Genomic DNA, 26481 nt, shown 5'->3' with positions numbered 1-26481 from the left:
GCAGCAGCACAGAGGCGAGAAACGTGCAAACACACACACACACACATACACAGGCTGAATGCAACAAGAGCAGCAGCAGCAGCAGCAGCACCACTACTGCTGCTGCTGCTGGTGACGGTCGCTTACTTTCCGAGTTCCTCGTACAGCTGATATTCGTCTGTGAATCTGGTCGAGGTTACAACTGTAGCCATGTTGACCGGAGTGAAGGGGAGAGGGGAGGAATCGCCTCGCGCTTCAGTGGCCGCCTCGCGCACGCAGGGTTTTCGGGAGGAGAACTCGTGAAGACAAGAGGGAGTGAGGGAGGGAGGGAGAGTGAGAGAGCGAGAGAGAGAGAGAGGAGAGAGGGGGAAGAGAGGCTCGCGCTCAGAGCGAGGAGCAGAGAGTGGGAGGGGAGAGAGAGAGAGCGAGGGACAGAGAGAGAAGGGGGAGGAGGAGGAGAGAGGGGAGCGGAGCTGTAGTAACAAAGATCCTCTATTGAGAAGACGTGTCACTGTGTTGTTGTTTTTTTTCTTTTTAGTAAATAAGAGCTCAAAATTTGAATTTAAATTGACAGTGTCATTAAAACACGAGAGACACACCACAGAGTCAAAATACAATAATGTTGTCCGTGCTTCTAGCTTTGTGTATGATTATTAGAATGATGGACTGGAGCCAGTTTCTTTGCACATCTGTACATGTTTCGCCAGAAATAAAACAGACTCTGATTCAGATTCTCACTATATTATCAATAAAATTCTCACAATCAATTTCCATTAAGAAAAAGTGGCCCACACCTGTCCAGGGTTTACCCCACCCCACACAGGGATTGACTCCAGCGCCTCCCACAACTCAGCCTACTGCACCCCCTGGAGCCCCAAAATCTCAGTCGGTATATCAATCAGCTCCACATAATCTAATTAATCAAAAATTAGTTACACATTTGTGCTACCAAAGCACAATATCAGCTATGTGTGGGACTCAAATATCCATAATGTATGTGGCTTTGGTTATAGCCTATGAAACCTGAAAATTTGGTGTTATTAGAGAGGAACCACAAGGCTGCAACCAACAATTGTTTTCATTACCAGTAATCAAATGATTTTTTTTCTCCATTAAAATCATACATTTGAAACCATAATTTATTAATTATTATTTAATTTATTAATAATTTGAAATTCTGAATGTCAGTCCAAAATACACCAGGCTGGCTGTTAAATCCCTGCATTATTACAACGGCCATTCATTATTTGTAAAATCACGGTTGTTCAGTAGGCTATTGTTTCAATATTTTATTCATTAGGCCCTGTGCTGGTCAGTTGGATTTTTAAAAAAAGGATAGATAAAAAAAAAATAAAAAATGAAGGCCTGTCTGTAAAACAAAAAACATACTACATCCATAGATCACACCCGTCTTTGTTCCCCTTATTTTTTCTGAGACCAGAAATTGTGGTAAGAGTGAGACCTCCTTCTACTTTCTCCTCTCTGGCAGGAGAGGTAGAGGTGGGATGCAAGCCACGCGAGATCTTTTTAGCTCTGCTGGGAGCCACAGATCCAGATTCAGTTTTCACTACCTCCCCCTCACATCCCTACCTCATGGTCGTAAAGGTAAAGCTGACACCAGACCAGTTGATATGAGCAGCATCTTTGAGGGACCGAGCCATGTAGTGGGATGTGATGCCGCAATATTTTAATATTGGCACAAAGCAGCGAGCTGCATGCCCACAGTGTTATGGTTTTCATTTCCTAAACTGGGCCTTTCAGAAAAGAGGAACTCCTCAAATGTGGCACCAATTGACAATAATGATTCACACCTTGTGTTGTTGTTTTCTCTGACTTTAAACCATAAACCATATTCTGTGACAAAAATATTATTATTCTGTTCTCGTTTAAGAGTCACCTACACTTTATATTCTTAACTGAACATCCTCATATCAAGAATAATGATAAATATTAGTTTTTCTTTATTTTTAGACCTGTTTAGACAGTTTCTCAAGTCAATCAAAAAGACAACCAGAAACTATTTTGATAATTGATTGATTGATTTGAATAATTTTTGAGGAGAAAATAACCAATGTTTGTTGTTTCTGATTTGTCATTACTGATACTTAAATATCTTTTTTATTGTCACACAATAGTAAACTGCATACCTGTGGCTGTCATTTTACGACCAACGACATTCCCGCACTGGCGCACAGGAAGTAGCATCTTACAGGAAGGAAGGGGGAGGATGAGCAGTGAGTCACCTACCAACAGGTAGAAGCAATGCTGACAACATGAAGAAACGCCCAAGAAATGTTCAGAATCTCAGGCTTGCAATATAATCTACAGTTATTCTGTATATCATTATTCAGAGGCTCATGCATGCAGAATTTTCATTTTTTTCATTTTTATTTTTTGATGAGGACAGAGATAGATAGATAGATAGATAGATAGATAGATAGATAGATAGATAGATAGAGATAGATAGATAGATAGATAGATAGATAGATAGATAGATAGATAGATAGATAGATAGATAGATAGATAGATAGATAGATAGATAGATAGATAGATAGAGCAAGAGATAGATAGATAGATAGATAGATAGATAGATAGATAGATAGATAGATAGATAGATAGATAGATAGATAGATAGATAGATAGATAGATAGATAGATAGATAGATAGATAGAGAAGAGGAAAGTGTGGGGTGAAGAGAGGAGATGAGTGGAGCTACTGTTGTCCGACCTGAGTCTCACAACATGCAGCTCCCTCCACCACCTGATTCTCATCATTCTCCTCTTCTTTTCCCCTTTCCTGCTCCACGTTGGTCTTTCTCCAGAAACAGAAGCGTCTCTTCTTCTTCTGCTTTTTCAACAGGAGCTCCTCCACTTCTTGCTTTTCTGTCTGGAGTTCTTGGTTTTCTTTCTGCAGCATGTTGTTTTCTTCTTGGAGGTTTTTCTTCTCCACCTCCAGCATGTTTTTGTCTTCTTGCAGGTGTTTTTTCTCCAATTGCAGCACATTGATGTTGAGTTGGAGATTATTCTTCTCCACCTGAAGCTTGTTGTTGTCTTCTACGAGGTTGTTGTTGTTCACATGCAACACGTTCTTCTCTGTTTGCATGTTTTGCTGCTCGACCTGCAACATGTTGTTGTTGCCCTTCAGGGTTTTGTTTTCTAGTTGCAGAGTCTTGTTTTCCACCTGAAGGTTCTCCTTCTCTGTCTGGAGAACACTGTTGGCGGCCTGAAGCTCGTTGTTGTCCACATGCAACACGTTCTTCTCTGTTTGCAGGTTTTGCTGCTCGACCTGCAACATGTTGTTGTTGCCCCTCAGGGTTTTGTTTTCTACTTGCAGAGTCTTGTTTTCCACCTGAAGGTTCTCCTTCTCTACCTGAAGCACGCTGTTGGTGGCCTGCAGCTTGGTGTTGTCCACATGCAACATGTTGTTCTCTGTTTGCAAGTTTTGTTGCTCCACCTGTGACATGTTGTTGGTGGCCTGCAAGGTTTTGTTTTCTACTTGCAAGTTCTCCTTCTCTGTCTGGAGAACACTGTTGGCGGTCTGCAGCCTGTGGTTGTCCACATGTAACACATTATTCTCTGTTTGCAGGTTTTGCTGTTCCACCCGCAACATGTTGTTGTTGCCCTTCAGGGTTTTGTTCTCTACTTGCAGAACATTGTTTTCCACCTGAAGGTTCTCCTTCTCTGCCTGAAGCATGCTGTTGGCGGCCTGCAGCTTGGTGTTGTCCACATGCAAGATGTTGTTCTCTGTTTGCAAGTTTTGCTGCTCCACCTGTGACATGTTGTTGGTGGCCTGCAGGGTTTTGTTTTCTAGTTGCAGAACATTGTTTTCTACCTGCAGGTTCTCCTTCTCTGTCTGGAGCATGCTGTTGACGGCCTGCAGCTTGGTGTTGTCCACATGTAACACATTATTCTCTGTTTGCAGGTTTTGCTGCTCCACCTGCAACATGTTGTTGGTGGCCTGCAAGGTTTTTTTCTCTACTTGCAGAACATTGTTTTCTGCCTGGAGGTTTCTTTTGTCCTTCCTCAGGACTTGGGTCTTTGCATGCAGTTGTTTCTTCTCATCCTGAAGAAGTTGGTTCTTTTCCTGCTGTTTTTCAGACACTTGCTTCAGGATTAGCTTCTCTGTTTGAAGCTTCTTAATTTCCTTCTTCAGGAGATGGTTTTCTGACTGCAGTTTTTTCTCCTCCTCCCCATGGACTTGTTTCTCTGCCTGCAGGTTCTTCTCCATTTCCACCAGGCTTGTGTTCTCTGCCTGCAGCTTCTTCTCATCTTCTTTTAGGACATGGTTCTCTGCCAGTAGTAGTAGCTTCTCCTTCTTGAGAACTTTATTGTCTCCCTGAAGTTCTTTCTGCACGTCCTTACGGAGTTGGTTTTCTGCCAGGAGTTTCTTGTTCTGGTCCTTCAGGGCCTGTGTCTCCTTCTGTAGGTCTTTTTTCACCTTCTCCAATTCTTTAACTTTCGTTATCCAGGAGTCTTCTATATCCGCAAGCTCAGACAGCAACTCTTCTTCAAGACCATTGTCATGCTCTTGGCTCCTCAGCTGATCTGAGGTCTTAGTGAGCGTGTGTGACAGAGTCTCATTAGAGTCCTTGAGCTCCTGGATCTGAATGTCCCTCTGTTTGACATTCTCCATCATCTCCTTTAACCTTTCTTGGGACTCCTCTGCCTGCATTTCCAGTTGCTTGTTCCTTGTCTCCAGTTCTTCCCTCTTAGCCTCTGTGATTTCTATCACCTTCATCCAGGAGACTGTATTATTGGCAAACTCTGCTTTGAGGTTCTTGATTGTCTCTTCTTGAGAGATTTCATCTCTTTCGGTCTTACTGACCTTGCAGCAGAGGTCCCTTTTCTCCTGAATCAGTTGCTGGGTTTGAGTCTCTTGCTGTTGCACCTTGTCTTTCAATTCCACCACCTTTTCTGGGTTCTGCACGTGTTGTTCTGCAGATTTGTGCCCGTTAAGCTGACCTGGAACTTCTGCTCTGGCCTGAGGTTTTTCCTTTTTCTCCTGAATCAGTTGCTGGGTTTGAGTCTCTTGCTGTTTCAGCTTGTATTTCAATTCCACCACATTTTCTGCAGATTTCTCAAGGTGGGGTATGGGCTTGTTTAGCTGACCTTGAACACCTGCTCTGGCCTGATGTTGTTGGCCCTGGCAGTCAGTGAGGTCCAGTTTTACCCATTTTATTTTGCGTTTGCTGGACATTTTTTTAATGGAAGCTTGCCCTCCAAGATGCTCCTTGCTTGGACTTGTGGGAGTTTGTTGTCTCTCAGTGTTTGGACAACCCTGAGGGGCAGCTTGTACAATTTGTGCCCAAGTGATTTTTTGTTCAGCCATGACGTGTCAGTAGTCTTACTTACGTGTGAAGAACGATCAACGAATGCTGTGAAAATTACACCGTTTGTCTGAACTACAACAATAAATAGCCTGTGAAGTTCTAACTTTATTGTGACATCATCATGACATCACGTTTTTTTCCCCTTTGAAGTCAGTTCCAGGTTGTGACATCATAGCTTATGTTTACAATTCTCTTTATGTTGTATTCCGGAAGGCTGCAGGCCCTGACTAATTTTCAAATCACATCAACTTTTATTTGTATGGCACTTTTCATACATTAAAGGAATAGTTCACCAAAAAATGAAATTCAGTCATTAGTGACTCACCCTCATAATACTCCGAAGTAGTTTTATTTATTTATTTATTTATTTTAAGTATATTTTGGGGGGCTTTTTATCTTTAATCAATAGCACAGTCAAGAGAGAGATAGGAAATGGGGAGGCAGAGAGGGGGAATGACATGCAGGAATGGGCTGCCCGATGCGGGATTCGAACTGGGGCCGCCCTGCAGTGAGGACTGTAGCCTCAACATGGGGCGGCAGTGCTACCAAGTGAGCTAAACGCCGCCCCCGGAGTAGTTTTTTATTCCTCAGTGCATCTGGTGACCCGGGAGGCCGGTTCATAGTCCAACAAAATCTTTATACCAGAGTAATAGGGCCTGACACAAAAATGTCCATAAAAACCATTTAATATTCCTCCACACTGCTTGTCCGCTGACTGACAAGAGGCAGCAACAATTCATCAAACATTACAACAATGTTTACCAGAAAACCTTAAGAAGCATAGGCAGATAGCTCACCACAAATAAAGTTATTATTAGTTACACTGGCAGAATTTAAGACTTTACAGTATAACTCATAAATGTTATCAATGATATGATAAACTCAAAACATATCTGTGCAAACACATGAAGTTTTGCCACCACTGCCACTCATCTGATGATTAGCCACCTTCATCCACAGCTGTTCTCAGTTCAGTCATTAAGCTCCCGTCGCTATAAATAGAAAGATGTCCGTCCTCTCGTTTGCCAAATCATTAATTCTGCTATGTAGCTATTGTCTTCCTGCCATTTCTGTCTTCTTGTCTGTCCAAGTATGTAACCTTACCACCTCCTTTTCTCAACACTTCCACTATCTGCCTCCTATTGCCAATATTAGTGAAAGATGAAACAGACAGGAATTTCCTTAATAAAACTGTTCTTGAGTATCATCTCTACCTCTCTCAGCACTAAATCACAGTGTATTTCACATATCCAACACAAGCATGTGATTGTCCTTTCTCTTCTTATTCTCTCTGCCATGCCTCTAAACAGTGAGTGAATATCTGGAGCAGTGTTTAGAGAGCATTGCTGGCGATTAATGAGTGTTTGCAGTGAGCACAGGAGCAGTGCAACCAGTTTCTGCCATAATTACAGGGAGCCACTCTTATATGAAAGCCTAATTAGTGAGGGTGCAGAGGTACCGTCGTGGTAATTGCTGAATTGCTGTGTTTCCCTGTGATGTGTTTGTCAGATGAGTCTTGAACAGGCTGTACAGCGGCAGGTTTGAAGGGTGGGTGGTAACAGCCGTGTGTGGAGCATGCAGCAGTTTCCAAAATGTCAGACTCGTGACCTCTTAAAACAAAGTAATATCTGCTCGCAATCTTTGTCGCAAGTTGGATATCTCCATGAGTTCTGAGCAAAGTCAACAGGAACTGGTTTCCCCTCTAACCTGCACGTACTTATCTGCTTATAACAGAAGATCATTTTCTGAAACCAAAGATATTTTTATGTGGCCTAATGTTTATCATCTTGCCACCTCCAAGCCATATCATGTAACTCCTCACATCCTAAACAAGTAGGTTAGGGAGTGAGACTAGAGTGAAAAGAGAAAGTGAACTGTCGTTTGGATTCTTGACATTTTTTTCAACTGTGACGGACAGTTTTTTGTTTATTTCCATTATTTCTAGACTCATTTTCAAGTTTGATTACTTTACTGTCAAAACATACGGTATATAAATAATACATTTTAACTTTTCATATAAATAAAGAATTGCAGTTTTTAATGGAAGTAAAAGTTGTTTTTTAAAGGTGGATATTGGAGCATACAAGCATCTAAACTTATTTCAAAAGGAGAGGTTAGAGAGTTGGAGAATGGACGTGGTGTAACATGTCTGACAAAAAACTTGTTGGGTCAACACTGGAAATTCCTGGGAAGAGTCAGAAAGGTCAAAGCAAATTTTGGAAACGAGCTCAATTTGAGGGCAGAAGAAATTGTCCTTGTTTGGGTCTAGGCAGCTAAATCCTAACCCCCTGAGGCTAACCCTAGCTGTTAACCCTGGGCGCATACATAACGTAAGGAGAGAGACAAACATCTACTCCTTTACCACCTTAGTCAAAGAATGGTTTATAAACTGCAAAAGGGGTTACGATGACACAACAGTGCACATTGTATTGTATAAATCTTCCCAAAGTCGAAGACAGGTTACATAAACAGTCCCATTAAAATTTTCCATGATAACATGACCCAAATATTTTACTTTGTTCACTACATTTAGCTCTTGCTCTGCCTTAAATCATGAAGGGAAATTTCCCTCTGATCCTCCCCGGTTTTATCAATCATGACAACACACTTTTCAGAGTTCAATTCAATGTCATACTTCACACCATAGATTAAGCAAACTCATCATCAGCATGCATCAGATGGATAATAAGACCATCCCCCACCATACTGTATAGCCAGTTTTACACTCGTAACTTTTTAAAGAGATCCTCCATTTACAAATCAAAGAAAAATCTTCTTGAGCCCATATTCACTCACTACAGGAAATGTGTAGATATATTCATCTTTCCCCATCTGACCTGTATTGTTTGCCGTGGATATCAGAAGTGCAAAGTAAAAGATACTTCAAATTAAACATGGGGGACCCTCACTTATGTAGTTTTCATTTTAAAACTTTGGAAAGCCAATCCTGACATTGTAAAGCCAGGCTTAATCTATCCATTGCCTGGGACTACAGTGAGTTTTCTGAAATACAGTCGATGCAAAGCCGGGGAGAAATGACAATAAAAAATGACAAATACTATTATAGTACATAGCATGACAGGGTGGGGTATTTAAAATAATCCTACAATGTGCAATATGCTCCAAAAGCTAAACCTCATTGTGGTGATGACACAGTAACATCAGTGCTGTGGGACCAAAAGGGAGTGACTCATTCAACAAGAACGTTTTCAACTTGACTCATGGCTGCTCGGCATGTCTTTGAAGAGCCTCCCCTCCCTCACACTGAGCAGTCACATCACAGGACTCTTAATGTTTTCTGATATGTGTGTGTTTATCTCAGGGAGTGACCACTGTCATTCCTTAGCACAAACACCCAGGGGTCAAAGCTCCTTATCGGCACTGAGACAGCTCCTTCAAGTAAATCTTTTGTCAGGTTTTAACCTTAAGAGTCTCCTATGGGAACGCAGTCTGCCATGTACAGCACATTAGAGTAGATCTATAACGCTTTTTTGTAAATTACTAAATTGTCCCATTGTCCCAAGTAAGCATTTAATAGTACATCAGGGCTATTTCAGTGCTTAATGGGCTGCAATTTATGGTGCAAGAGACTCTGGTGAATGTGTCCCCATTGAGTCGTTGATATCGCTCTGTCTCACTGAGTGAGTGTTGAGAAAGTGCTGCGCTCACCCAGCGTGGAACAGTGTCCATCACAGGAAAATAAAAAGTTATATTTGAAACAGTATCATGAGCCTATTGTGTTTAACATCACGACTTCATCAAAGAGTACTCAGATGTGAAGTTAGCCTTACCTTCAACTGGTTATCCAACAGTGGATATGACAGCTCCCTCCCACATACATGTACTGGATACCATTGTGTGTGTGTGTTTGTGAATGTGTGTGTGTGTGTGTTTGTGTGACACCTCCTCCATGATTTATATTATCTGACGGTGCCTTATTTCTGCAGGCCATCGCAGTGTACTGGGAATCAGATGTGTGGGCATCTAACCATTGTCTTCACCGGTTTCTCAAATGTACGAGACTCTGAAGGTCTCTGAGCAACATCGCTGCTGTTAACCCAAAGCAGTCTCATCAGATCACATCACTGGAGTCCAGTGTGGATGGTGTGAGGTTTTTCTATGCGCCTGCACGCCTACTCCAGAGGTGAACAAAGAGCCTTCAGCTTCAGCGCTCCTCGAAGTGATGTTGTGTAAGCCATGAACTGTACAGATGGATATTCGTTGAGATTAGAAAGCCTCCAGTTGTTTGATTTCCAGTATTTCCCATAAAGACAAAGGTCACAGAAATAGTTTGGGCTTCTCCTTTTTTGTGTCTGTAGCCATGGCAACAAGATAACTTAAAACAATAGCCAGGTGGCCATATATAAACACTGAAACTGTCCTAATCTGTCCTCTCTGGGAACTTCCTGTTTTGTGTTTGTTTCTGTCACAATTTCACCTCCTGTCTTTGTTTAATTTTCCCACAATTTTTCCTCTACACCTATGTCTCAATTCAACCCAAACATGGTTGTTTTTTCCTTGCGAACCGTGGCATCATCAGTGGGCATGTCGTATTCCAGGCTGTGAAGACGAGCAGGAAAGAGGAGGAGGAAGGAGGCGCAGAAAGGCAGGGACTGACAACATGGAGAAAAATAATTTGCCGTTGTCTGCTGAAGAAACTAAATGTTTGGTGGTGATTTGGGCATCTACAGAATTTCAAGAGAAGCTAGAGAGCAGTACAAGAAAGAGTAAGTTGTAGAGCTTATGGAAGAGATAGCCACGGCTTGGTTCACTCAAACGCCAGAACAAATAATGAATAAACTTAAATAAACAAAACAGCAAAAAAGCCATTTACCCATGGATTATGTAGCTGCAGAACTGTTTTAGGACCAGATGTTACAAAATGACATTCACCCGTTTAGTAGATGCCTCTCACCAAAACAACTTACACCAAAGCTCAGTGCAGAATACTTTAAGTACCACATCTGTTTCATAAGCACAGGGAGATTATGTATAGAAGTGCATTATAAGTGTCAGTTAGACATGTTGTGGTGTTAGAGGTATATTAGGAGAGGAGGGGCTTTTGGAAGAGATCAATCTTCAAGATATCCTTGAAGATGCTCTGAGAACATTCAGTAGCTTATTCCACCATCGGGGAACCACAGACGAGAACACGCTGTACTCATTCACTTGTGACATATACAGTAGACTTGTAAGACACCAAAAACACCATTGTATTACATTACAACAAGACCTTTGTCCTTCCCCCCATGAGTTCTCTAATAAAATCTGTCAGAAAAAAAGTTTCCATTCCCAAACAACAGCTGAGAAAACTCAATACGCATGCAGGACTTGTATCTAGAAAATGTTGGCGTCAAATCTCAATGATACAGCAAACTCTTTTGTATTTAGGGAGACCATCAGACCAACATGTTTTCTAGTTAATTACATACAGAGATTTTGACAAATGGTTGAACATCTCTTCTTGTACGGTTCTATAAAAGTTATTCAGTTTCTTGATAGTTTAGAGACAGTTTGTTTTATTCTGTTGAGCTCTATCTTGTAACTGCTGCTCCTCTGTGCTGAGTTTGCAGTTCTGTGTTTGAGAAAAGTCATGATTTCTGAGGTCGGTATAGTATCCATGCAGAATTAAATAACTCTGCAGTTGCTGTGATTGATTGCCCTTAACTTTTTGTAGCAAATATATATTTCCCTTCTTTTTGTGTTCTCCATATTGCCTGGAAAACACATTAATCAACCGAACAAGTCCCAGAACCTAAACTAAGTGTGCACGACTAATGAGACACTTGCTGCTTTTGTAATTGCAGTATTGTTGGTAAATTGCAAGCAGCTTCTGATGTAATGTTTCTGTTTTGTCTTCCACCTACTGTGCGCACTGTACCCATTAATAATACTTAAACTGTTATCTTGCACCAATGCACTCAGGTCCTCACGTCCTTGCAGACTCACAGTCTTTGCTAAACGGTCATGCACAAATCCAAGTGTGGTATAACCACCAGCCCCTCTCTTTGTGGATGGTTTTGCTAAAAGCTGCAGCACTCAGCTGGTGGAGGAAATTATTTAGCCTGTTTTGGAAAACGTAACTATATATTTCAGACCCATGTTGAAAGATTTATATCTTCATTAGAAATGAGTGGAGGCAGAGACAGGGTAGGGAAGTCAAAAATTATTGCGACAAAGTAGTGCATTATTGATTTTGCCCTTTTTAATGGGATTTGTTATCCTCATCCTGTAAACTCGAAAGTTTTCCAAATTTAATTTTATTCTCCTAACTAGTTGATGTGTGTTACGTATGCACTGAAGCTTTTTCACTAAACAAGACATTTTAATCTGATCTACAAGCACTTCAGACATGACAGCCCCCTGCAGCCCCTGGGGAACTCTCTCCTCCCTCCTCCACTCTTTTTATTCCACTGTACACCACAGAGCTCTGAGCAAAACACGGCTAATACTTCTAACTCGATCTTTCAAATGAGCACAAACAAGTGAGTGGGATGAGGAACAAAATGAGAAAGAAAGACAAGGGGGGGTTGCAGAGGGAATGAGCAAAGAGCTGAGGGATAACTGGAGGGAGGGAGGGAGGGAGGGGGTAGGAGGAGGAGGAGGAGGCAAACATGAGAGCTGACCAGAGGGGGAAGACGTGGTGAAGAAAGACAGCTGAATATTCATTATCAGGCCACTGGGGAGAAATATACAGTCTTGTTGCTACTGTGTGACACTAAAAGACTTTGAAATCCACACCCAACAATGGTGGAGCAGCAACACCTCGGATCCATTCCTATCAAGCTACATCAGCATCACACCTAATCAGACAGCATGAGCTCAAACTAATGCTTCCCAGGCACAGCATCCCTGGGAATTACATCCACACTTGATGATTCTGCACCTCACGATTTTAGGTCTTTTTGCCAATGTTCAGTGCCAACCCAGGAAGTAGCTTGTCCCACTCTCCAATGACATCATACACTTATTTTTATCAGATTCCAAGCAGCTCCCTCTGGAGCCACAAAAGACCACAACTATTCCTTTCACCACGTCATATTTGCAGAAACCAAAATGTTTCTTTAACCGTATGGCAGTCATGTCACAGATATTCCAAAACAAGTGAGGACATTGTTACTGAATTTAATCCAGTCCAGAATGATGCTAATGCTGACATTATAATACATGCATTCAGACAGAGAGGTAAATTATGGGGTTTTGGTCTGGCTCTTTAAGACATTTGGTGTGAAAGTTCATTTATGTAAATTATCAAATGTTGAATTGTTACTTGTATTGACACATTTCGTATTTCGTAATTTTCGTACGCTCAGGTGACCTGATGACCTGAGTATTTTAGTTACACCAGCAATTATTTGTAATTAATGAGGTGGAAGTGTATACCAACTTAAAACTCTCTTTGTATTCCCTGTAGTTCTTTCTGAGAAATATCTTGAAAACAAATTTATTAGAAATAGAAATATATAAAAAAGAAAGAAAATGAGAAGTTTCTGCAGTAAAAAATTGAATTTTTGCATTTATGATTTTATTAAGATCCTTTCAATCACATTTGACATTTTACAGCACAGTCGAGGAGATGGATTTGATATCACAAGGCTGATGGTATCAGCTTCTGAGCTTTTGTTTGTTATTCAGAGCTGCAGGGACTGGATGCTGTGTGGTGGTCAGAGGTCGTTCAAAGGCAGAAGTGAGTCTATCTAACCCTTAAGGACAAAAGGACAAGGTGACATTTGACGAACACAACCACCGTGGGTGTCTTTGTGTCATCCTTTAAGGGTCTCTGGGATGATTAGGACAGGAGACGTGGAGAGGTCACTCTCTGTGACTTTCTCCCTCTTCCCATCTCTTCGAGCGTCAGTTCCACATGCACGCACTCTCTCTATCTGTACTAATCAAACCATTCATGAACCCAGGCATACATGCGCAATGACACACACATTGCTCTCTGTGCAGGGCTGACTATGGACCAAAGTCACCCTGCTGCAGTTTGGCCGCAGGACAGTGAATGAGTCAGCTTGCTCAGCCAGCCACACAGCCCTGTCTGCTTTGTCCATCAGGCTGCCTGTTTATCGGCCGACCTTCAGGATTTCATTGTGGGTCTATCTTGTCTATCTGACCTGCTTGGTCCTCTGCTGGTCTGTATTTTACTTTGTCTCCATCTCTCTTTCCTTTCCACTTCCTCACGGTTCAGGTGTCAGTATGCTTCAAATAAAGTCCTTTTCAGATCATCGAACGTTGGAAACCTCCTACTCCCCGCAAAGGTTTTAAAACAACAATATGACAAACGTGGCAACTTCACGCTTGACCAAATGTTTGGAGGTGAGAAAGTAAGAATAATCTGACCTTTTCTCTAAAGCTGTTTTCTTTTTCACACTACGACTTTACTTAATGTGTAAAACAAAGGGCAAAACTAGGAATACCTTTCAGGAGACCCTGTTTCCAAACTACACTCTCATTTGAATAATACATGGCATCTCACCTCTCTTTTACCCCTTTTCCATCAAAAACAACATGGTGCTATTTTGGTGCTGATGCTAGTGCCAGTGTTTAGCTGGTTCAACTCGTGTGCCTCCAAAGAAACCACACTCCCAATGCAGTTGCTGCTCCTGTTATTGCAATCCAGAGCCGGAAAATACTACACTAAACTATTACTGGGGACTTGTCTTTGTTGTCATCGCAATGAACGACGACTAAAGGCAATTGTTAGTCACAACCTGTAGCTCGGCCACTTAGCTCTGACTGTGCTTGCGTCAATTACAAAGCAGTTAGACAAACAAAATAAAATATTGATAACTTCGATCTACATCTTTATCGATGGTCTCACGACTGATTAATTGGTTCCTGGCTCTAGACCAGTAAGGAGTTGGTGCTTGTCTGGAACCAGTACGGAGAGCCAGGAGTTGGTGCTCAGGCGGTTGAATAGCAAAGAACTGGTGCTAAGTCAGGCTCTGGCTCCGAATTAGCGCTGGAACTAGCTCAGTGGAAAAGGGGTATCTGTTAACAGGTATTGTATACATAAAGCAGGTTTAGGTTCAGATGACACAACCTAGTTCATTTGAGGCTTACTGACACCTTTCAATCCAGTTCATGTTGCCAGATAAGACATTTAGAAGAACAGGGTGTTCCTCTCTAGTCGTGATCCCACCTTCTTGAAGAGGGCTTTTAATTTGCACACTCTGCAGTGCCTAATCTTTATCATCTTTTCTTTCCTGCCATCCTCCTCGACACTGTTCCCCTCCTGTCCCTCCACACTGAGCCAGGGCCCCCACACTCCTCCGTGGAGCTCGGGGTCAGCCATAGGGTCATCGGGTGGATTATTGGCCATCACAGCTGTCTGGTTGTACTCTGCCAGCCTGGTCAGCAGATGCTTTACAACCTCTGGACGAGCCTCAGCCATATCCGTCCTCTCATAGGGGTCGGCGCTGACGTTAAACAGCCAAACCGACTTCCCTAGCTTGTTGCGCCGCTTCTCCAGTTTCTGCCAGCGTTCCCGACCGACGGGAAGAGCCTGTGGTGGTATCCAGTCCCCGTCACCAACATTTCCTGTCAGTAGCTTCCAGTCTCCAGCCCTGATCGCAGCCCTCACGGCTGTGTCCCAGATCCCAAACCCGTTGAGCACCAGTGCCTTGTCATATGGCTCTCCAGGCTTCCTGGAGACTGGGTCAATGTTGAAAAGGATTTCAGTGCGAGGACAGGGTAGGTCCTCACTGATCGTGCCCCACACATCGTGGCCATCAAGCCCACGGTGGGACTGCAGGGCCCCGGCCAGCCCCAATAACGTGGGATACCAGTCAGAAACATGGATCAGTGCTTTGCTGACTACACCTTTCCTCTTCAGGAGGGGACTATGGACAAAGCCTACAGCCCGAATACCTCCTTCCCAGTAGGTCCCTTTGCCACCTCTCAGTGGCCAGTTACTCCCTCCAGAAAGTGGCTGCCCACCATTATCAGAGGAGTAGATCAGCACAGAGTTGTTGTAGAGCCCACTAGTCTTCAGTTCCTGAACCACTTCTCTAACCCCATCATCCAGGCAGCTCAGCATAGCTGCATAGTGTCGCCTGATACGATTACCCTGGGAATCATAGGGGTGCAGGAAATTATGGGGTACTTGCAAGGGTGTATGTGCAGCCTGAAGGGACAGGTAGAGGAAGAGAGGTTTTTGGGGATTGTGGCTCCTCAGGATCTGCTTCACTCTGGTGGGTGGGACAGAGGGAACAGTTTTAAGATATGCACAGGGTTTGTCTCTCTATGTATGAATCTGTTTGATTGAATGTATTCCTCCATACTCACCTGTCTATGTAAAGCATTGTGGAGTAGTTGCCGGCCATCTCCCATGCAGGCCTGTCTCCGTCATGCAGGTCAAATCCACAGGCTTCAGCCCCATCGCAGCTCTGATAGGAGAAGTGGTCTCCACTGCCAGTCAGTGTGCCCAGGAAACTCTGAAAGCCACGCCCCGTGGGAAGGCAGCCTGACCTGCAGAAGCCCAGGTGCCATTTACCCACCATGTGGGTGGCGTATCCAGCTTTGACCAGACGCTCTGGAAGGGTGGGAATGTCTGGGGGCAGGCAGAGGGGCTGACGTGGTCGGATGATTGAATGCTGGAGTCCAGTGTGAATTTGGTAGCTGGTGAGATCAGGAGAGTGTGAGAAAAAGATGTGAACAAGCAGCAGTGTCTTGAGAAGATCACAATAATGGGGAATTTTCACAGATGGTTTAAGAAATAATGCAGTCTTGGGGGATGCTCATACAATATTATGTCTGCAAAACTTCGTCAATGATATAAACCTCTGCTATATAAACCAACACGATCATGATCAAATGTTCCAAAACAGGATTTAGAATGAAAATACTACTTATCCATAATATCCAATCCAATAATACTGTCTTTATCCATCCCTAACTCACAGTGGATATGAGAGCTCAGTGCACAGCAACTTACAAAAACACATGTAAATACACAAACAAGCTGCAAATTCAGAAAATGTTTCTCTCAGTCTGAAAAACACATGTGGTGCAAAACATCACAACACAACTCAAGTGTTTCCTGGGGACACTAAAAAGTGATGAGGCTGGTTGGGACTTGAAGTTCAATGCCCATTTGTGACTTTTGAAGTTAGATTACTGAATAACAAGCACATCCCAGCAGGATCTTTCCTCATTTCATTTTTTTTGCCTGAATATCAATGGAAAGATTAAAAGAGAGACAGGAGAGTCAGGGCATTTATGTATATGTTTGTGTTTTCTCAGGTTGCAGTGCACTGAGCTCTCTGGGCCACCGTATAAAAGTACACTTTGTTCCAGTGTTAATGTAAAACAAATAATCTACTGGTAGATTTCAGCAGTACAGGGAGTAAAACTACATCTACATCTACAACTACTATCATTTTATTCCCTTTCTGGTCTGGTGTGGATGTTGCTCGACCACTGAATATAGCCTCAATGAGAGCAAAAGACAAAAAGCCAATCCATATTATGCATAATTACATTATATGAGAGCTGCTGCAGAAACTGAATAATTATCCCATCAGAATAATGATGTAATGAAGAAGAAATTACTCACCGCCCTGTCATGAGTTGACTGCGAGAAGGCGAGCAGATAGGCTGGACATAATAATTTTCAAGTTTGACCCCCTCTGCTGCCAGCTTGTCCAGCACAGGAGTGTGAATGTCTGAGCCGTGGTAGCCAATGTCTCCGTAGCCCTGGTCATCCACCATGATAAAGATAAGGTGAGGGGGTCTGGGCCCTTCCGCCTCCTCTGTGCCGACACTTTCATTTAATGACAATGCTTCAGTCAGGCAGCCAAGGCCACAGAACAAGGTCAAGCCAATCACCAGGGAACACACCGAGCAGATTCTTCCCATCATCTCCGGCAGTACTCTGTGGCTAATATCTATAGAAGTCTGTATATTCTGTTCTGCTTCGTCTGCAGTCAATAAATCTCAGGCTGGATCACTGCTGCAGAAAAATGGGCAGATCTGTGCGTCTGAGGAGCTTGTCCAAAAGTCTTATCTAGTCCATTAAGTCTGTGTTGTCATCTTTTTCTGGGGGATTATTCTTGGTTTTGTGAGATGGGGCCGAGCCGGTGCCAGCTGCTGTGGTGGGTGGAGAAAAACTGCTGTCTCCAAGATGGGCAAGACATTAGAGGGGTGTGTGTGTGTGTGTGTGTGTGTGCGTGTGAGAGAGAGAGAGACAGACAGACAGACTGAGAGAGGCTTCCCTCTTTGCAGTACCTTGCTACATTCCTGGGTACTTCCAGGCGCCTCATACAGTGGCTGGGAAAACTTGAGCAACTCATACTGTACGCACACACTGGGAATCAATGAAGAAAGAGAAGTGCTTTGATAGCAGCCACGTTATCATGTTTGAGGTAAGCAAAATATACTCAAAAAAAAAAAGTGACATGCAAATTGACAATGGAGTCTTGGTAGGGAAAAGAAGTACAACAGGTGACATTATGCAAAATTCACTGTCTTTTGTGTGTATCCCCCCCAAAAAATAAATTAAATAAATAAATAAAAACCTTGGCCATAGTTTAACTTTCATTCACCATTTGAACAGAGATGAAAAAAAGTAAAATTTAACTTGGCCCACTTTGTTTTGGTTTGGACGTAGGAACCAAAATTCCTTTGACCACCACTGTTTTGGGTCAGCAGAGGAAATCTGTCATCTGGAGATACTATAAAACAGCTAGAAGACACTACAAGTCATTCATTCAATTTTATATTTAAGTAGAAGCAACCATTTAAAACCAAGCTGTAATGAAGCAATCTGTATTAACTAGCATCGCTGCTACGACCACTGTTTATCTTATCTTAGTAACTGTTTTTACTGCCCTATTTTACTGTTAATCTATGTTTGATGATTTTGTTGTTTTAGTTATACTGCTAGCACTTGTACGTTGTGCAGCACTTTGGGCAACTAAGGTTGTTTTTAAATGTGCTATAGAAATAAACTTTGAGTTGAGTTGAGTTGAGTTATCACAATTACCGTCACTAACACTGTGATGACTGCTATTCATTCTGACTGTCTCGCCTATTACGACTGCTATGGCCAATATTTCCATTGCCTTTCCCGTCCTGCGTAATTTAAAGCATACTGTAAATCCCTAATGAAAATTAAATCAACTCTGTCATCTTTCTTTTTGTTTTATGATACTGCACAATTAATAGAGTCACCTGACGGCCATTACCGCCCGTGCTGGGGCAGTGAAACCAATCCAGCTATGAACGAACATCCGGTGTTGTGATGAGAATGCGTATCGACCACAGGGCTCTTAGCCTTCACCTCACTGCCATCTCCTTCCCATAATGCTGAGAGGAAATCAATGTCTCAGATATGAGTCCATTTCCTAGGGTTGTAGAAGGAAACTCGTGTTGCTTCACCCTGTGGGGAATTTCACAGGCTTTTTGCCCACAGTGAGAGTGAGGCACATGGTGGAGAGATTGAGATCTACAGTACTGTATGGTGGGAGAGGGAAGGATGATGATGAGGTAAGAATGATGCTAACCAAGTAGGGGGGTGGGTGGAAATACACTGGTTTAGATGAAACGATTGGTGGGAAACGGGAACATATGAAAAGGAATACATAACATAATAAAAAAGAGAAGTAAAACTGACAAATGGGAGCGCAAAAAGAGGCATAACACTGAGGCAGAAAGCAATAATGTGCATGTGAGAAGAGGAAAAGCTTCACTGTCTAAGATGAGAGAATACAACATAAACAAAGTGGCATAAAAGGAGCAGTCACTTTGTCTTGCTGTGTATGTGCGTCTGGGTCTCTGGGTGTAGCCATCAGTTTGCCTCAGGGAAATGCAGGGCGACATGAACTCCGTTTTACTGCTAAGAGGGGGGAGGACACGGAGGGAGGCTGTAAAAATGGAAAGTGACAAATGTCTTCTTGAGGAATACAGAGAGTGAGGGATTGTGCTCTTTCCTCAACCGCCTGTGTATTTCAGAGGGGACACGAAAAGATGATATTAGTAAAAACTCTGTGTGCTTTTGTTTTCTTTTGTATGTTCTGAGCTGTTTGCAGAGGTTAAAGGGCCACGAGTGAAAGCTTGATTTAAAAAAAATAAGACAAAAGGAGAGAAAGATGAACAAAATGTCCAAAAAAAAACCAAGTAAGTAAAAAAAAAGGACATGCTGTACTGCCTCATCAACAAATACTAAGCCCTGGAAAATTCACTTTCTACAGTGCAATAGGGGGGATTTGGCCAGTGTGTCTGTGTAGGGCGAAGAATGCAACTTACAGCCCAGTGTGTATTTGTATAGTAATCTGTGTGTGAACGTGTGATTGTGTGTGTATGTGGGAGTGGGTGTGTTTTGGTAAAGGCAGTGGTGCAGAGTAGAAGAGAGTAGCAGTGGGTGTGATTTATTCATGACGATGAATAAGTGACTCACTCGATCTAGAGTCACTCTGTCAAGATAGAGTCAAAGTGTGTGCGTGTATGTGTGTGTGTGTATGTGTGTGTGTGTTTGTGTCTTAAAATGACTTTCATTTTCAAGCACAAAAATAAAAAGTCCTGTTTTTATATTAAAAAGGCCCTGTCTGAGATTTTTTTTAAATATATATTTCAAACAGTGCACCATGTGCATGGATATATTCATGGTACAGTAGATGATGATCAGATGGGAAATGATCTCATTGATACTTTCTTTCTTGCCTAACTCAAAACAACGACAAGTTTGTGTTTTATTATAAGTTAAACAGTTTTTCACTGAGGAGCACTGTAGTACCATCCCACAGTTGCCTGTATTAGGTTTTAGAAAGGTAACTATATGAATTTATAATAAGAGTGAGGTTAGAATAGAAATGACAGTAACTTTTTACTAGCAGTTAAATGATAGCTTAAAGCAGATATCAGTGGAATGTTTTTGTTAATATAAGTCCTAAATAGTCCTATTTTCCGTCAGCAATCACTTACATGAAGTATTTCAGCCTAAACACGAGTCTCTCCGTCACTCTGCTCTGCTGTAACCCGAGGAGAAAATTTTCCTTGTGGGATACAAGTGTTATCCAATGAGGGGAGAGAACGGCATGAAGGGCTGTGTGTGCAGCCAAGGGATGCGCGTGAATGTGGTGACGTAGCACGAGGACCAATTGATGCCTGACAAGGGCGGGGGCTGCTAACTCATGGTGCGTTCAAGGAAACTCGTACTTTGTGTTTTTCCTTCCTGTGAAGTCATACCAGTTCGATCTGGTACGAGTTCACGGGTCGGAAGTTACGAGTGGCCGTTATAGGGAACTTTCACAGACAACAGGACGGTAAAAACACGAGCTACGGGTTACCTGGAACGCTACCAAGTCGTAGTTGTGACTTGAAGCTGTAACTTACGGTTTCAAAAGCATGCCTTGAACACAGCATTAGCCGAAACGGCTGTGCCGATGATATCTGCTTTAAGTCACTTCTAATATTTGGTAACACCATGCAAGTATGTTTAAAGTTAATGCTTGTTTAGCTTTATCTCAGCAAACAATCTCTCCCTATTTTTGTTTTTAGGTGAGAATTTAGAAGATAAAAAGCCAGATATCTCCCACAGGAGTTATTTCCTAAGGGGAGCATGAATATTGAACTAACATAAACCTGCCGGCCAGAAACATCAGAGATGAATGCTAATGTTGCCCTTTATCTTGCTGGAAGCGTAAATACCCCGCAAAAGGTGTTTATCAAACTGCTGGTGGCTCTCGGGGAAAGGTCAGGGACTAAGTCAATTTGTTCCAGTGCATGGGCATCATCGACACAACAGGTGAAGAAGAGCCGAGCTCCATACAAGAAAGTTAACTTGACTCACACAGAGGATGTAATCTAAGATTTGGTGCTTAAAACTTGTCCTTTTCTCTTCAATACATCAACACAACTGGCAGACGTGGGCTCTGAGACCTCGAAAGAAACATCGTCACTCCCACCCCCAGCCCCGAAGGTGACACTGACGGAGGATCTGTCTCTGCTGCTCCTGAAATACTCAAGGATCATCTTCCAGCCGGCAGAAACTCAATCCACTCCCTATTCTCCTCACCTTACTCAATGATAGATTGACAAGAGGAGGCTGAGGGAGGGGGAGGCGGAGGGGGGCATTCAGCCTCATCACATCAAACAAACCTCCCACACTGTTGATGGTGGTAGCCTTATGTCAATTCACTAACTTTGGGTAAACTTTCCCTCTTCGTCCTCCTCCTCCTCCTCCTCCTCCTCCTCTTAACAGCACCTCCTTGGTTCGGCTGTTCCATCCTATCGGACGTGTCCCCTGAGGAGAGTGAGTGCTGGCTTTGACTCATCAAAAATGTAAGGGATTACACAAGCTCAGTGTGGGTATGTGTGTGTCTGTGTACTCTGTCGGTACTGTCAGTGAAGAGTGCCACCATGAGGATTAACCAAATAATGCATGCAGAGCAATAGCAGAGTTGATACAGGGGGAATAATAAAGGACTATTCTTCTCAAAATAAGGCTCTCTATGTCTATTTCTTTTAATATTTATGCAATGAAAAGTGTGGTGTGTCCAGTTCAGTGGCTTTTTTCCCCAAAGGAAAAATCAAATTAGTCTTCACTCTTACAATTAATTAGGCATCACTGCAACCACCAAGGTCTTAGTCAAGGTCACAAACAAGGTGTGAAAAACACCCATTAACCTTGTTTGTTTATTTGTTTATTTGTTAGGATCCCCATTAGCTGCGCTCTAGAACGCCGCTAGTCTTCCTGGGGTCCACAGTTAAAACCAATACATTTAAACATAAATCTGCAATCACAACATAAAGACAAGTCAACAAAATCTTACATTAATTCTGTACCATCAGATTATCATCCACATCAAAGAACCTGTGTAAGACAACTCCGATGTACAGCAGTTATAAAATAAAATAAAATAAAAAGAATAAAATAAGAGGGTAAAACAAATGAAGATGACAACAAGAGATTCTATTACGCTACATAAGACCCTTTATGTGTATGTGTGTGTGCATGTGTATGTGTGCGTATGTTATTTTACAGATATGAAATTCCAAGATATTTTTTTATTTGCTTTTTGAATGTTAGTTTGTGTGTGAGTTTAGTTATTGGCAGTGGTAAGGAGTTCCATGATTTCATTGATCTGTATTCTATTGTGTGCTTCAGAAAGTTGGTGTTTGGTTTAGGAAGCGTGAAGCGGCCTTGTGTTGCCTGTCTGGTGGCGTATGTATATGAATCATGATTGTGTTTTAACTGATTGTATTGATATAAAGGTGTTTTAAACTGTAATGTTTTCCATATTGAGAGAAGTAATGCAGCATTGACTCTGTCCTCTACTTTTAACCATTGTAGACAGGAATGCATGTTGTTGATACTGTTACTGTTACTGTATGGGCATTGTTAAGTTTTTATTGCATGATATCTAATTGTAAGTGGAGCTGGGATTTTTTGTCTTTACATTAATGTACAGCTAGCACATAATCATTGATAAAGATGTTGGTGGTCTATCTGTGCCTAGTATAATTTTTTAGAGCTTGAGGATAACATCCTTTATTCCTTTTAAGGTGTAGCAGTGTGGCTCTCTGTGAATGGCATTGTCAGTCGCCCGGTGCAGCCTGAAATGTCTCAGCACTGTGTGGATGGCACAGAGCTGGGGCTTACGTCTGCATTGTGTGATCCTCAAATGATGAATCCTACTGACTTTAGTGGTGCCATAACCTTTCCTCTAATGCCAGAAGCTGGTTCAGATGTTTGTTTTTTAAATGGCATGTCTTCAAAACTACTGCACGGACTGCATGGCATTTAATTCAGACATCCACGCTCTCCACAGGATGAATGTTAATAACTGTAGCAAAATATTTTGACTTTTAGGAAATTTACAGTTTAGTGCTTGTTGGTAAAAGTTGGCATGCTAACACACAGAAATGGTGGCAATGACCTGTTCACAAACACAGTTACACACAAACCAACACACTGATGTTGCCAGATACAACAACTGTCTGATTTGTTTTCCACTAGGCTGTTCCAAAATAATCAGTGTTTGTTTTTTCAGAGGTTAGTTTCCAAATTACACCACCTGATGTGCAGCAGAGCTCAGTGCTTGCGTATGCATGTAAATGACACACAAGAAAATTAACGGCATAGCAACCAGTGAAGGGAGCTATCAGTCTGGTTTTGTCATTGACCAATCAGAGTATGATTAGACTTACCTGTTGTATAACAAATTTTCAGACAGATGGCCTGCACCATTGTTTGTTGTGAGTTTGTGAGTGTATGTGTGTGTGTGAGTGACTTACTGCTGACAGCACACGGAGGTTACGGGGTCACCTGGCATGCTGCCACCTCTGTGTCATGAAGAAGATGACACAGGACTCATCTCTCCCAGGACGGTGGGAGTCCTGGGAGAGATGCAGCACAGTCTGTCACAAACCGGGGTCAGGAGTTCAGCGAATGAGCGGGAAGCAGCCTGGTGGCACAGAACGAGAGAAACTGTCAGCGTGAAGAAAAATTCAAGTGGTTGAATTTTAGAGCGTTACCTTCTTTTTGCTGACACACAGCCTATAAAGTAAAGAAAAACACATCCTGGTGATGGCACGGCAGTGTGAGGAAGAATCAAACCATTAAAACACTCCGATCTGGACCAACTTAAAGCACAAGTGAACTAGATGGCACACTTGCATACCAATGGACGCTAAAAAAAGTCTGCTTAAATAACATCATTAATTCCCAGAAGAAATCTGGCAAATGACGGAACAGAAAAAAGCTAGAGTTTAAAAATATATTGTCAAATGTCAGAATAATTCCTCCTTAGAAGGGGAAACCAACCTTTTCACTTGACATTTCAAAAATGTGAGACTCTCAGAGGTCATGTAAAACGTGTTTCCCAAAAAGGGTACAGTATGATGATGTCTCGTACAATATGTTCTATCTAAGCAAATTAACTTCTACAAATACATTTTTAATTTGCAAAATGTTGTACTGCATGCATTTCCCAAAACTGAAGTGAAATCAGAAAGATTAAAACATTGTAAATTTTTTATTTTTGCATTTGCCTCTACAAAACACCCACTTTCCCCTTTTGATGTGCACAGTCTAAATATTCCAGCTTGAGAGAAACTACACTCATAAAATAGTGACCATCCTTGCAACATCGTGAATGTACTTTTGTTACACTTTATATATAGTATATATATCTTTATATATTGCATATAAACACACACATTCTGTTTACTGTGTGCACTGCCCTTTTTAAAAGCTCAGTTTACATGATGTTTCTTTGTATGGCAGTCTCATTTTCACCTCATCCAAGCTTGTGGGAGGAGGGGCAGGGCTGGCAATGGCTGCTTGGCAGTGTCGGCCATGCTGGCACAGAACCGTCCGTTAAAGGGCACTGGGTCTGCGCCTGCTGCTACACTACAAATCTGTCTGTCAAATTCTTCTTAGGAAGGCAATTTGTCCAACAGAGATGTTATTAAATAGAAAAAAAGAAAAGACAGGGGGAGAACAGTGAAAACAGCGACAGCTCTCCACAGTAAAAATGATTGAAAAGGAGAAGGAAATGAGACAAAACTAAAACACAGGGAGGGAGAAACCCTTGAGAGGAGAGATAGGCAGACACAAACTAATTAACAGGGGGAACATGAGAGGGACGAAGTTGTTGCCTCACTTAACAGTTCACCCATGTCCACAGGAAAAAACACTCAGCTTCCTCCATTTCCTAAATTAAAGCAAGCAACCAGTGAGTCATTTGTTTCCACGTCACAATAGAAAGCATATGGAATACAAACATACGGAACCACAGCTGAAAGGAAAAACGCTGCAGCCATGATGCTGCATATGGATTTTGACCTTTTTACTTTTCTTGAAAGACAGCCAACTTCTGTGACTTAGCAGACCTCTTGCTGACTTCTCGCGGGCCTGCCCACAGAAGCCACAGCTTTCTGCAGTGCAGTGCCTTTGCTCAGCATGTCAAGGAAACAGTCACTAACGGCAAAGACAGCATTGTGCTGCTGGTTTAGCTTTGTCACAGAATACCCCCAAAGTCTTATTTTTCTTTTCTCCTCTCGTGTGTTTGTTTGGAGGATTCTTGGACGTTACAGTATCTGACTGCTCACAAAAGTCAAAGTGTCTTTCAAGTCTTTCCCAACAATACTGGGAAGACTGTAACATACTTGACTCTAGAGAGTTTGCTTAAGTTAGGTCTGTTTAGATAACCCTAATATTTTATAAACACTGGTCCAAAGTGGTTTCTAGAGTACTTAAAACAAATATGATCTGTACACGTAGTGCAATGCAGTAACCCTGGAACCCCTTGTTGTGCGTAACATTCAAAACAAAATGCAAAATGAAACCAGTTGAATCATCGTGCCCAAAAAATAATTAAAATACTATCTGTGTTGAGAAGTACTGTAAATGGAGACTAATGAGATCCACAAAGCCAACAACTTGCCTACTTTCAACCACTAGGGGGAGCGGTTGGCACAATTCATCTATATCTACATGATTCATGATATGTAGCTAATACTTCACTTTCCCTGCAGATCTGACATAAACTGGATCAGCTGTATCTATGTGGTTGTGCACTTGCTTTAGCTGCTGGGCTCAATTAGATCTGAAAATGTCTCCAGGAAGAGAGCTCGACTTCTTTTTTCTTTTCTTTTTTTGAGTGTCTGATGACCCAGGACTGATCTTGGTTACTGTCCTGAGGTCTGGAGACAGCTGCAGAGCAAGGCTGCCAAAGGGAGCAGCTATCATTGGTAACCTCCTGCAGTATGGCTTTTCAAGCGAGGGGATCATGCAGCCTCCATCAACAGGTTTAAAGGCCTCTTAATGCCCCAAAGGAAGCTTATGTTCACTGTGACTGCGTTAGAGATTGTGTTGTTTTGTTTGTCAGATAGTTGTCGGGTCTGTTTTTTTTCAGTGCTTTCATTAGATCAAGTTTCAAGTTCCAGTTTAGACGTGTGTGGGTGCATTTAATGATATTGGGACTGTTTTTTAAATTTATTTTATGACACATGATACATTTTTGAATTTCTCAAGATATCCATTTTCTTCATGTAAAGAAATTAAGTGAATGTAATATTTTTTACAAAAGATGACTGCCTATAGTTGGTAGAAAATTATTTCTCAATGACAATGGAGATTCTGGGCACAGTTTCATCAGTGTAAGCCAAAGTTTTCAACCCTGAAGACTATTTTAAAGAATTATTTAAGCGCATTTCTTCTTTTA

General features: G+C 42.1%; 3 protein-coding genes across 29 annotated transcripts in view; all 3 read right to left on the bottom strand.

The window, feature by feature from the left end:
* camk2g2 (calcium/calmodulin-dependent protein kinase (CaM kinase) II gamma 2) overlaps nt 1–378 on the bottom strand; it is a 64474-nt gene extending 64096 nt beyond the window's left edge. For 23 of the 26 annotated variants that reach the window (XM_085799545.1, XM_085799549.1, XM_085799550.1 and 20 more), the window contains exon 1: nt 127–356. In XM_085799545.1, the coding sequence (XP_085655671.1) occupies nt 127–191 (65 nt within the window). In that variant the 5' untranslated portion in view covers nt 192–356. Of the gene's footprint in view, nt 1–126 lie in introns of all 26 variants that reach the window. The other 3 variants (XM_085799539.1, XM_085799537.1, XM_085799558.1) reach the window with 2 other exon arrangements.
* A 2214-nt stretch (nt 379–2592) lies between these two features.
* Nucleotides 2593–5175, bottom strand: LOC146973239 (uncharacterized). The gene is made up of 2 exons (XM_085799209.1): nt 3587–5175; nt 2593–3523 (listed from the first exon to the last, which is right to left on the bottom strand). The coding sequence occupies exons 1-2, from the start codon at nt 5173–5175 to the stop codon at nt 2692–2694; spliced, it is 2421 nt and encodes an 806-aa protein (XP_085655335.1). The 3' UTR covers nt 2593–2691.
* Nucleotides 5176–14173: 8998 nt separating this feature from the next.
* LOC146973238 (arylsulfatase I) lies at nt 14174–17620 on the bottom strand. Of its 2 annotated transcripts, XM_085799532.1 has the most exons (4): nt 17540–17603; nt 16869–17401; nt 15599–15931; nt 14174–15501 (listed from the first exon to the last, which is right to left on the bottom strand). In XM_085799532.1, exons 2-4 carry the CDS (start codon nt 17171–17173, stop codon nt 14415–14417), a joined length of 1725 nt encoding a protein of 574 aa, XP_085655658.1. In that variant the 5' UTR covers nt 17174–17401; nt 17540–17603; the 3' UTR covers nt 14174–14414. The 2 variants fall into 2 exon arrangements, with proteins under 2 accessions (XP_085655658.1, XP_085655656.1); XM_085799530.1 differs by having other exon boundaries at nt 16869–17620.
* Nucleotides 17621–26481: the final 8861 nt, after the last annotated feature.

The sequence above is a fragment of the Trachurus japonicus genome, chromosome 15 (genome assembly GCF_045865225.1).
Source record: "Trachurus japonicus isolate A0001 chromosome 15, Traja_1.0".
Lineage (NCBI taxonomy): Eukaryota > Metazoa > Chordata > Actinopteri > Carangiformes > Carangidae > Trachurus > Trachurus japonicus.
The sequence above is the reverse complement of the archived record's forward strand: the minus strand, read 5'-3'. Positions and strand labels throughout refer to the sequence as shown.